General features: G+C 44.3%; 1 protein-coding gene across 1 annotated transcript; it reads right to left on the reverse strand.

Moving 5' to 3' along the window:
* Positions 1-3,936: 3,936 nt before the first annotated feature.
* On the reverse strand, positions 3,937-11,297 carry prrt2 (proline-rich transmembrane protein 2). Its single transcript, XM_028969602.1, has 6 exons — positions 10,687-11,297; positions 9,690-9,987; positions 9,547-9,594; positions 8,369-8,655; positions 7,799-7,928; positions 3,937-6,896 (listed from the first exon to the last, which is right to left on the reverse strand). Exons 2-6 carry the CDS (start codon positions 9,907-9,909, stop codon positions 6,880-6,882), a joined length of 702 nt encoding a protein of 233 aa, XP_028825435.1. The 5' UTR covers positions 9,910-9,987; positions 10,687-11,297; the 3' UTR covers positions 3,937-6,879.
* Between the last annotated feature and the right edge of the window lie 907 nt (positions 11,298-12,204).

A 12,204-nucleotide genomic window follows, 5' to 3' on the forward strand; every position in this document is an offset into this window, starting at 1 on the left:
AAAACAATGTAACGTACAAATAATTTGATTCAGGTGTTTCTGTAGCAATGTAATTCCTATTTTTCAAGAAAACACAACATAGAACACATAGTACAATTAAATGTGATAGCCACAACACTATGGCGACTGGAAGGTGATGTGAACAACAGCTTGTTACCAGATGCCACTAGATTTTATTTGAAGGTGCTACTTGATAAAATAAATTTTTACTCTCTCAGCTGCAACTCAAATCATATAAAAAAACTTTTTTGTCACATACATAGTCATACACGGTGTGATATGCAGTGAAATGCTTTAGCGACTGCTACAGACTACAGTATTGCAAATATTACACGTATCAAATGAACCAATATGCAAATATTGCTAACATAACCAAATATTACACTTTTAACATAAAACATAAAGTATGTGTAACAGGTAGGGTGAGGGTGTGCAAATGAGTGAAGTCAAAGTCAAAGCAGCAGAGAGAACAGTCCATTGTTGGGGTGGCTGAGGTCCTTCACTATCTTCCTGGGCCTGGTCCAGCACCGCTTGCTGTAGGTTGATTGAAGGTCAGGGAGCTTGGTACAGATGATGCGTTCAGCTGATCGAACCCCCCTCTGTAGGGCTCGCCTGTCCTGCATGGTGCTGTTCCCAAACCAGGTTGAGATGTTTCTCGTCAGGATGCTCTCTTTGGTGCAGGCGTAGAAGTTCCTGAGCACCTTAGAGGGCAGTCTAAAGTTGCTCAGGTATCTGAGGTGGTAGAGACGCTGCTGGGCCTTTTTCACCACAGTGTTGATGTGACAGGACCATGACAGGTCCTGTGTGATGTGAACACCAAGGTTTCGGAAGCTGTCCACTCTCTCCACTGGGCTCCTGTTGATGACAGGGGTCCGGTAGTTCCTCTCCTGATTAGTACTTCTCCAAAATGCTACTGCTGCTCGCTTTGTTTCAAAAATTAGCTCGGTACTGGCCTCACTCCACTGTCTTCCAGTAGAATACAGAATAAAAATACTTTTTTTTTTTTTTTTAATTTTTGGCCTCATATTAAATCTCATATTCTCATATTCACTCTGTTCTTCTGAACAGAAATTGTTGGTGGTGCCGAAGTCAGACAGGAAAACTAGGATGCGATTTTAGCTTTATCATTTTGAAATTTACCTTGCTTTACCTTTAGAAATTAGGTTAGCATGAACTTTGAAACCTTAACTTAAAACAAACTTTTACTTCACTTTTAACTGTGTGTGAGAAACTGTCTATTTTATCACTTTTTAATGTATTTTAATTGCACTGTTTTTGTAAAGAACATTTTTTTATTTGATTTGATGCTGATGCACACAGGCAGATGTGCAGGCTGGTCAGTGTTGTCTGATCATTTAAATATATATATATATATATAAACCCAACTTACTACCCTGAGTGTCTCCGGGTGGGGGTGGGGGGTATCGATGGTAGTGCTGAAGTAAGGGGGGGGTGTCCTGTAACTGTTGATTGCAAGTCGGATAATCGTGTTTGATAAAGGTGTGGCTAGAGATAAGGCACCACAGCTAAAAATGTCATTGTTCAAATGATTGAAAATTTATGGGCCTATTTTATTAGGCCCATAAATTTATTACTGCTCTGCTTGCGTATGGTTTCACAGAGCTCAGCCATTTAAAGCAGATTGGCTTTTGGGGTGAGGTTTTAAAATGCTGATCCAAGAATTGGGAATGGGACTGAGCGAAACTGCTGGCTGGTTTCATGCATGTCTCTAATGTCCACTTGAGGGCGCTAGAAACCCGCTACAGGCTCATGTGCTGTTTGGGTGGGTAGGGCCCCAGACTGGCACGTCCCGCATGCAAACGCATCAGTTTATTCTTTGGTCTCTGTCCAATCGAATCGGATGAGAGCGGGCAGCAGAGCCGCCGAATATAGGCCAGCCTAACAGCAGGCTAGACACGCAGCAGGAGACACTCAATCTTCAAATGCTTTTATTGAGCACACTTCACTCTAGCGATGGGGTTGGGTCTCAATGACTGATCCATGTGCTCTCCCTCAGGGGCCGGAGCCCACGCTGCCAGGTAACATTGACATCAGTATTTATAAAAATAGCAAACACACACACACACAAACACGCCTTGTCAGGTTCTTTCCATTCAGCGCCTCTCGCACACACTCCTCTGCCTTATTCGCCGGTGGCCATGTGCAACATCAGCAGCAGCATCTACGATGACAGAACTGGTGCACAGACCGAAAAAAAACGCTACCTGGCAGGTCAGCCATCGATACCGAGAGGTCAGTGCAGCTTACAACTCAACATATTTTTTTGGCTGAGTCGGCACATCACTGTACACGTACACAGAGGCAACTGCACGTTTAATGACCGATTCGGCAACTTTCAATGGATAGACGATTAATGGACAGATGAGGCAGTGGTGGCCCGATCCGCCAAGGTGCCACTGAACAAAGTACCGTCCCCACACACTGCTCCCCGGGCACCTGTCATGGCTGCCCACTGTTGACCAAGGAGGATGGTTAAAAGCACAGGACACATTTCCTAGTGTGCACCGTCTGCTGTGAGTTTTACAATGACAATCACTTCACTTTTCATCTGTCTTCACTGCAGCTTAGGGACATTAACTCCTCTTTGCAAGAACAACATTGACGAGCCAAAAAGACAAGAGCAATTACATGTTCACACTTGACGTCATTGATTTATGAGAAAAATCTATTGAAAAAACACATTATGGAATGTATTAAACAAAACTGGGCAAGATACTAGAAGGACTCACCGGCTCACTTTTCAAAGCACACACCCTGTGAAAGGCAGAACAAAAAGCAGGGCAAAGAAAATTCGCAGTTTGCAGAAATTATAGGCTAGTGCAAAAGTGGACACAATTAAAATCAAATTAAGAGTTTTTCTGGGGTCAGAGGCTGAGCTGAACTAATGACCCTGCGGATGAATACAGATGTGAACAGACACTCATACAAACACTCACACATGATTCCAGCAATGAAATTTAGATTAATAAGAAATTGCCTTTTGGAACGAATAACTAAGAAATGTCCAAGAAAAAAATGCAGTTCGGAGCTCAAAACCTTCTTGTCTACAAAAATGGGAGAAAAAAGTCTGGCTACCTCTGAACAATTACACAATGTGTTCAACAAATGGGTTAGTAAATGGGGTAAAAACAACGACTAAATGAATTTCCACTGTGACCTTAATGGACTTTTGGTCATCATTGTAGCCCAATAGCTGTTATTTATTTATTTATTTATTTTCTGTGATGGAGGCCAGGTCAATCAGGACCCATGTGGTGTCATGGTACTACTAACCTAACCCCTATTCTCACATCACAGCAGTGTCTGTTACGTAAAGGGTCCCCATCCAGCATAGCCCTTTAATGCAATGCGCTTGATTTGGATACATTGTGGATGGATAACAAGGGGATGAAACAGTCTGTCTCCCCCTCATTACAACCAGTACCCTCCCTCGGTTCATCCCCAGAGAAATCCCCCGCTCCTCTCGTCCTCGCCACGCGTCGCTGGATAATGACAGGCACAGCGACCCCCCCCCTCAACTCGCTCCTCTTATCTGCACACCCCCCCACCGGTCCCACCCGGGCTGTTTCTCTTTCTCTCTCTGATGCCGCTGTCACTTTTCTCATCACTTTCGCCTCTAAAGCATTGGCTCTCTTCTGGGATATTGAGCAGCGTCCAGCCTGTCAGCAGTCCTTTTTTTTTTTTTTCCACCTCTTCCTCTCACCATCCTCCCTCCTTCCCCCGCCTCCCGTCCTACCCATCTCGGTCCCCCTCTGGTTTCTTTAATCGTACGTACACCTCGACTGTGTCTTTTCCAAAGGCTTTTTTTATTTTTTTACACCGATCCTGCTCTGTTCCCATCCTCCTTGCCTCCCGAGTCGTTTCCTTAGCAACCAAAAGATTGATTACCCAGTCACACGCACAAGGCAAACAGCATTCCAGAAGTCAAACTCTATTTACAGGTTGAGCCAATCACAGGGCAGTGTTTCCAATCGCTATTATTTTTTAATAACACAGGCCTGGAGGTAAATACAGCAGAATACAGGGCATATAAAAAACACTGTGCTACAAAAATAGAGGGTCACACAGTAGCCACCAAGTTTTTTTTTCTTTCGTAGCGTTCTAGCATGAGGAGAGACCCCAGTGTGCTCACCATTGAGTGCAACATTATTTACAAAAAGGCTACATTGATAACCAATTAACATTGGTGCTATTACTTGTCATTGTATTGCAAGATTTCGTCAGAATAAGAGAAAATGGAAATATATGAGAAGACACTGAACAGATGAGCAGCGATTATAATAGGCAAAAATGACATTATAGCAAATCAGTAAAAAAGTGTCTTATGGTTAATTACATTATCTAACCAGCTTCTTTAAATATATTGAAACACTTATGCCAACAGAGCCAACGGAGAAGCACATTTTATGCTGAAGTGAAACATTGACTGGTGGAAATTTTGAATAAATGGAGTATGTACTATAAAGTGGTAATGCACCAATCACAGGCTGATACAATATATGTTGATATAAATGTATTCGTTGTTTTGGTTACCAAGGAAGCAAATGTGATTAATTATGAGAAAAAAATATTTGAGCTCTACTACTCTCATGTACCACCGACTTCTCTGAACTGTTAACTGCAAATAACACAACATTTAACCAGCGTAAAACTGAAGCAACAGATAAACATCGGCCATTTCCATTTGTGAATGTTAACTCATTTGTCAAAAGCATCGGATAAGATGTATATTAACAGATATTGCTGTATGGACAAGATTTCCGTGCATGTATAGGAGACTTTTGACCGATATAGCTGTATATCCCTAAGTGATGGGCCAGTGAAAGTCAGCAAGGCCAATATGACCTCAAACTGACATGGGGCCAATATATCACTACATTCCTGGCAAATAGGAATCCCGAGCCGCCAAGGTGCCACTGAACAAAGCACCGTCCCCACACACTGCTCCCCGGGGCCTTTCATTGCTCACTAAGGGTTATGGGTTAAATGCAGAGGACACATTTTATTTTGTGCTGTGCTTGCTGTGCTTCACAATGACAATCACTTCACTTTTTTTTCTAGTTCACTAATAGGCCAATTGCAGCCTACAAGGCCATTGTTAACTGATACCAATACTGGGTTCCAAGGTGATGGGCCAATGGCAGTCAACTAGCAATGTATGGCTATAGAAGCATGGCGGCACAGGATAGCTGAGTCTGTAGAGTAGGATCTGCTCCCTGTGCGGATTCTAGGCTCACAATCTGTATTTCAATCTGAGTCAATAAACTATACACTAACCATTATAAACTAACAAAAACATTCTCATGAAAACTACATTCCATTTCTGCTCAGAATCTCCATAGATTCATATGTACTGCACCTTTAAAACCAGAAAATAGTCCATGAAATATTGCTTAATATTACTGACAAAGTGAGTATTATCATGCTAACTGCATGTTAAATCCTAATACATCGTTTATACAGATGCAGTTCCACGATAATTTTCATTATGTGTCCAAACATAACACAACATAGAAAACACATAATTGACCAAGACAAATCCAGTGGAATAATTACACTTTACACAGTACATGAACACATATATTTTTTGTACGAAAAAGTAGCTGAGTAAATATATAGTGATAATATATATTTAATGCTAATATTGTATACATGTTTATATATAGAGAGGTTAGTGTTTGAAAACACTTTCACTAACAGTAAGTTGCATATAATATTAAATGGGATGTATAAACTGTCCAAGTTTAGTTAACACTGGAAAAATATCATAGAGTATTTCACCCCTTAGGGTGTCATTTTATCATCATCAATACAGAATAACATGAACACCTCGCGGGCTACAAAATCGCTTTTCAAAGCAGTGAAATTTATCTGCTTGATCATTCTGGAATTTCATTTTTCCTGATTGACTAGAAAAGAAAAAAAAAAGGCGAGCGTCATTCAAAAAAAGCTCCAGCTTCCTGCTTTCTTCGTTCTCGTGGTCCGTCACACTTCACACCACCACCGTCTTCACATTCCACTGTTTCGTTGTTTCTTTTAAGTGCCACTCAGAGTCACTTTCACCGTGAAAGCCCGGCTTTAACGTGACAACACAACAGATCTCTTAATAAAAGCAACGCTACAGTCACTGACAGCCGTTCATCTCACATCCTTTTGTGCACATTCCATAACGGAAAAAAAAAGTCTCTGCACGTCCATAATGTTGGCAAGGCTACATGTGGAGACGCGAGATCATTTAAAGATCCGGGCGGCCTCTGCCGGCGCTGCTCTGGTCTGGTCTCACCAGCTGTGTAGTGGCAGCACATCTGGCATGATTTCATTTGGAAAAGTGGGACGGAGCCATGGGATTCTCACAGTAACACTGAAACGAAGCGACAGGCAAACTTTCCCAAGCCAGTTTCACCATCACGTCTTGTCCCAGAGAAAAAAGAAACAAAATGTCGCCTTTGGTCTACACGTCCAGTGTCTTTAGATTCTACAGTTGGTCAGGAAGATTATGATGTGAAGGGTTTATCACAGCGAGTGTCGTCGATGCTGATATTTTTTCACAGTGCTAATAAACTGCCATCCCGCGGGAAATGGTGCTGGTCGGATTCAGGCATTCTATTCTCACCACCAGCCTCCAAGTGGACCACGTGATCCCTCGTTTTCCATCTTGGCGCCCGCACTCGGATTAATGTCACGCACAGTGATCCTTATTTCATGGGGTTATACAAAAAAAGGAGGTGCGGTGAGGTGAGGCTTTTTTATTCACTAGTGTCAACCAGGTCTGATGCAAATGACAAGAAAAATGGCATCGCAGTGTTCCAGTGTTCAAAGGTCGAGCTTCGGGGCCAAGGTGCAGCATTGGCAAGGTTCTCAGGATTTAATGTTGACTGCGGAAAAGAAAGAGGCAAACAGGGTTTCATTTATTTCAAATGTCGACAAAAGCAGAAGGTATGAAGATGGCGGGATGAAGGGTTCAAATAAATTATATACAGCAAGGTTGCCACTCAGAGCTTTCCAGTCCCCAGAAGATCTACTCCTCTCCAATCAAATCTGATTTAAGACTTATGTACAGCGTTGTGGTAGGCTGCCAGCTATTATTTATAAAGTGGCTGACCAACAAAAGGTTTAAAAGGTGACCCCCCCCCCCATACAGCCCACTATTTAAAGGCAATTTGTCTCTGAAACATGCACAGTCCTGGATGACAGGTACACATGTCCGTTCCTATAAATGGAGCATCTCTGAGCATCTTCCTTCCACCTTTTTTGGCTAAATTTATCCATTCTGTTATGCCCTTATGCCCCATAACCTTGGAGTCGTCTCCCAAGGTGAGAGTGGGAGAGCTGTAACTCCACTTAGTTCTGTAGATCTGAGTGGGGCAGATGGGGTTCAATGTCAGTCATTGAATATTTGGCCTTGACATTCTGCTTTTTAGTTTAGTTTGGAGGAACCATACCATCAACTATGTAACAGTATATCATGTTTTAGGTCATTTACAACCTGTAAAAAAGAGATTCTTTAAACAGACGTCTTTTTAAATCAGAAAATGCAGTACAGCAATGTTATTTTACATGTACAGAATATTACATGTATATGAATATTTTTCATACTGGCACATTCTAAAACACCTGCAGTAAAGATCTATCATTAGTGTTTAGAAGCCAATTTAAATATTAGAATACTGAGTTTAATTTACTAAATAAAATAATGCATACAGTGTGATGAATATCAGAAGTAGACGTGTTTACAAAATTCTCCTGATTAATATAACTAAAGTGCAACATCACTTACTGGACAGGTTCACCGCACAAGCAATGATGATAATCACTCCGCCCACTAGTGAGACCACCGACAGCAGCTTCGCCACGCGGCCCAAGCGCAGGGCGCCGTCAATGTTGCCCTGTTCCAGACTATTCCGGGACTGGGAGGAAACAAGATCACATCAGATAACACGCATGGCCACACAGCAAGCTTTCATAATTATCATAATAAATATTCATATTGCAAACTGGGCTGTATTTCAATGCATGGCCTTCAGTATAACACACACAAGCTTCTTGGTTACCGCTAATACAAACATGGGTAGACGATTAAAAAGTAACTGTTAGCAAAGTCTCTGTCATGGGTTTGAGCAGCAGTAAACTCAGACTGTTCGTTCAAACAACAGATTCATGTAAAAATTTATTGGATTTACTTTACATTCATATTCATTCCAAAACGTCTCCAAAAAGTACTGATGATATTGCATTTAAAGTTGTGCCCCAAATGGTACCTCTAAGAGTAGTATTACCATTAAAATCTAAATGACACAGAAAACGATTGGGTATTTTGTAACCATGAAAAAGGGTATCAAGTCCTCACCATGATGGAATAGACGAAGCCCACAATGTTGATGGGCCACGCGGGGCAGAAGCAGGCAATGATGGCCAGGATGAGGTAGTCCCGGGGCTTGGCTCTGTCCGTGATGTTGGTGGCGATGCTGGAGTGCCGCGACAGCGAGGGCCGGGGGGAGAAGGCCGTGTAGGCGATGGAGCCCGAGCGGCTGCCCATCCGCGTGCGCCCCAGGTGCGGGTGGTGCGCGTGAGGGATCGAGTGGCTGCGCCGTGGGGGGTGCGAATAGGCGCTTCCGTCTGCATAAATGCCGTGGCCTAGAAAAAAACAACAACAACAAAAAAAAGCCCCACATCAAAAATGACATTAACCAGAAGACGGCCTAAAAAGACAGACCAGATTTCAGAGGGTGCAACCGATTATTCCTAACAAAGCTGCGGCATCCCTGGGACTGCCCTCTGCTTTTAACTAATTAAAACAGACAGCTAATTAGACTAAGAGCCTCTTGCGACCCCTCCTCCCCCCATCAACCATTCTTCCTGCCCTCATGACCTGGCACTGCAGTGGAAACAAGCTCGCATAGTTCCCGGTTGGAAATGAACTTGCTTTATCCCAGGTTTTGGCAAACAGCGCAGGTCTGGGGCGGTTCGGATGAGGCCGAGACAAGAGCAGAAGTATTAAATCCAATCCGGTCCGGCACAGCGCCGGATTAGAACTCGTTGTCCGTACGTCTGCCCTCCTCTCCGGGGAAGCTCCAGGAGCGACCTTAGGCGATATGAATGTGCGTCGAATGAATAAATGAATTATCTGACTAATTCATTTTGCTGCTCTGCCGTGCAATTTCGTCTCTGAGACAGAGACCGCTGGCAATTCTTAATTAGGGGGTGTCCTTAATTAGGATGAAGGATACTTCTGCTTTTGTGGCGGTTTTTTGATGATCACAGTCGAAAATGTGCTTGGTCCTCCCTCTCCACCCTTGTCTGGAGGGGCCCGGGAGCGCCCACCCCCACCCTCGGCACGGATGTCTAGAAAGGAATGACTGGGAGCTGGAACGGCTCCCGAAACAGAGCTCACTTTCAGCCTGCCCCTCTCCACCGAAACCAGCGTTGCCATATTTAACTGGGATTACAGAGCAGATTAACTTCCCTGCCGCTACCACCGCCACTACTCCACTCCTCAGCGATTCCGTCCAGCTTTTTTGTACTTACATTTCAAAGAATCGCTCCTCTTCTTCTTGAAGCTGCTGCCGCTGCCACCTCAGAATGGACAAAAGAGGCCAGAGTTACAACCCTTGTGCTTCGGCACCGGTCTCTTATGAAGCGGAAAGCACCCAGGGGGACTAGTGGTTTACCATTTTCCGTCTTTTCTTTCACCACCACCACAACCTCGGACGCGGAGCGCTGCTGGGGCAGCGAGAGGGGCCGCAGGCAGGGGAAGGAGTCCAAAGTTGCCACCGTGCTGGCCTGGGGCTCCACGGTGATGGGGTCGACCGGGCCAGGGGCCGGGGAGGGCGTCACCCCGCTGTCGACATCGGCCATCAGGCCGGGAGATGGATGGTGTTCCACATCCATGTGGGCCAGGAGGGGGTCCAAAGTCGAAAATATTCCAGTGGTCCTCTCCCTCTATCCTCTCCGAGGTCCAGACGGTGCCTTCAACAGAGATTACGAGTCGACAGAATATTTTAAAAACTTTTATGTTGCGTTATTATCATCCTTTTCCCCTCATTCCGTTATGTCCTCACCTAAACCTCAAACCACCAGATCTACTCCAAACTGTTCAAATAATGACAGATCAAAGGCAGTCACCCTCCATTAAAAAATTATTACATTTAAAATCCACCGGCATTTGATTCAGGACAGCAGGGTTTGCGCGGACACATGGCGACCCAGCACAGCCCCGAGAGGAGCATATGGCTCCAAGTGGAGCGGCTCTGAAGGACGTGCGGAAATGCAGGGAGCAGAAGGGTGAACCAGACAAAGCCACGGGGATGAAGACTTGGAGCAGAGTGTTAAACCAACAACAGCAAAAAAAAAAAAAGGCCAGGAGGGAGCTCCTCCATAACAACAGCAAAGACACAGAAATATATCAATAATTTTTTTTTACAGTTTACACACCTCACCGTGCACTACAGAAGCTGTGGTGGGAGCATGCACACACACACACACACACACACACATTTACAAATACACACACATGACAAAGGGATGTGAATAGCAGCAGCCTTTCCAAAGGACCGTGCAATAAACAATGCAATTATATATTCCGTTGCCTCGCAGCCAATTGGTCGTCCAGGGCGCGGGGGATTTGCATAAACTAATTTCTCGCCGGTATGCAAATGAGAACCGTACCTGGATATTAAGGACACGCGCAGATCCTCGCGATCCCGTGGTAGATTTGTGTTTTTTTTTTGTTTTTTACGGGGCGAAGGCGCGATGCCTCTCTCTTTGTTCGGCTGGGGATGCTGAGTGCGGGGATGGAGCTCAGCTCTCTCTCTCTCTCTCTCTCGCGCGCGCGGGCGCTCTTCCTCTTCCTCTCCTCCTCCTCCTCCTCCTCCGAACACATCCACATCCCGAAGTGCCTTGCCGCAGGCGCGGAGGGGCGTATTGGGATGGAGGGGAGGTGAACAAAGTGAAACGAAGTCTAAATTAAAAGGGTCAATTCTGACCTATTAATTCTTTTTTTTTTTAAATGATAAATGCTGGTTTAATTCACTAAAAAATGCCAAATAATAAATGAGCGACATATTGGTTGTTGTTAAAAGGTCAATTCAATTTATTCAAGGTAAAACAAACAAAAAAAACTATTACGTGAGAAATGGGTCACATGGAGATTTTCGGTGGCGGGGTCATCCGGACGTTTTCCGAAAATGCGCTGACCCAGCGCCGTCTCCTTTATCCAGCATATGGCTCAGCAGCAGCCGGGAAACGAGCCGGAAAACGAACACCGAACCTGTTTTTCAAAAACGAGCAAAGAGGGAAAAAAAGGGAAAAAAAAAACGGGGCACGGTGACAACGGGGCGGACTGCGCGGCGCAACAGCGACGCCTGACGTACGCTCGACGCACTGCACGGCTCTGCACAAAAAAAAAAAGGCCCACCCGGGTATTATCATTTGCACTGGGGGCACTTTAATTGCCAATACTAATTTTGTCTATTATTGCATTACCAGTTGTCAGTACAGCAGAGAAACAGCAAGTGAGGACGCAAACTGCACTACATTGCGGTTGGCATAGCGGTTAAGGAAGCGGCCCCGTAATCAGAATGTTGCCGGTTCGAATCCCGATCTGCCAAGGTGCCACTGAGGTGCCACTGAGCAAAGCACCGTCCCCACACACTGCTCCCCGGGCGCCTGTCATGGCTGCCCACTGCTCACTCAGGGTGATGGGTTAAATGCAGAGGACAAATTTCACTGTGTGCATTGTGTGCTGTGTATCACATGTGACAATCACTTCACTTCACACACTTCACACTACATTGTGGATAGTAAAAATAATAACTACACTGCATTTAAACATACAGATGCGAGTAGTATTAATCTCAGATATTCCCAGCCAGTAACACCAGGGGGAGCTAAAGAATCACCATTGCACCACAGTTTGAGAACTGTAGTGACGAACATGAAACACAATCAATTCTTTCGATTGTGTTCTTGCCAAAGAAATAGCATGTCTTTATTTGGCCAAACTGTGTTTTAGATGTGATAATGCAAAAACTATACTCGTCCCAGACACTTTATAATATTGAGTCCCTGCAGTGGTTATCAGTTATATACTGACTATTTTTTTAACTTATAAAACCTTGTGTGGTCATGGTGCAGTTTACTTTTTGCAGTAACTTACTAGTCTCATACAACCAATACTTGTCCCAG

This window comes from Denticeps clupeoides, chromosome 2 (assembly GCF_900700375.1).
Source record: "Denticeps clupeoides chromosome 2, fDenClu1.1, whole genome shotgun sequence".
Lineage (NCBI taxonomy): Eukaryota > Metazoa > Chordata > Actinopteri > Clupeiformes > Denticipitidae > Denticeps > Denticeps clupeoides.

What these genes read in the sequence shown, in the direction of transcription:
- prrt2 (XM_028969602.1), bottom strand. Translation starts at nt 9,909, where the DNA reads ATGGATGTGGAACACCATCCATCTCCCGGCCTGATGGCCGATGTCGAC. An exon ending in GAAAGAAAAGACGGAAAATG is followed by an intron (nt 9,595 to 9,689) that starts GTAAACCACTAG and finishes GTCCATTCTGAG; the next exon opens with GTGGCAGCGGCAGCAGCTTC. An exon ending in GCTTCGTCTATTCCATCATG is followed by an intron (nt 7,929 to 8,368) that starts GTGAGGACTTGA and finishes GTTTCCTCCCAG; the next exon opens with TCCCGGAATAGTCTGGAACA.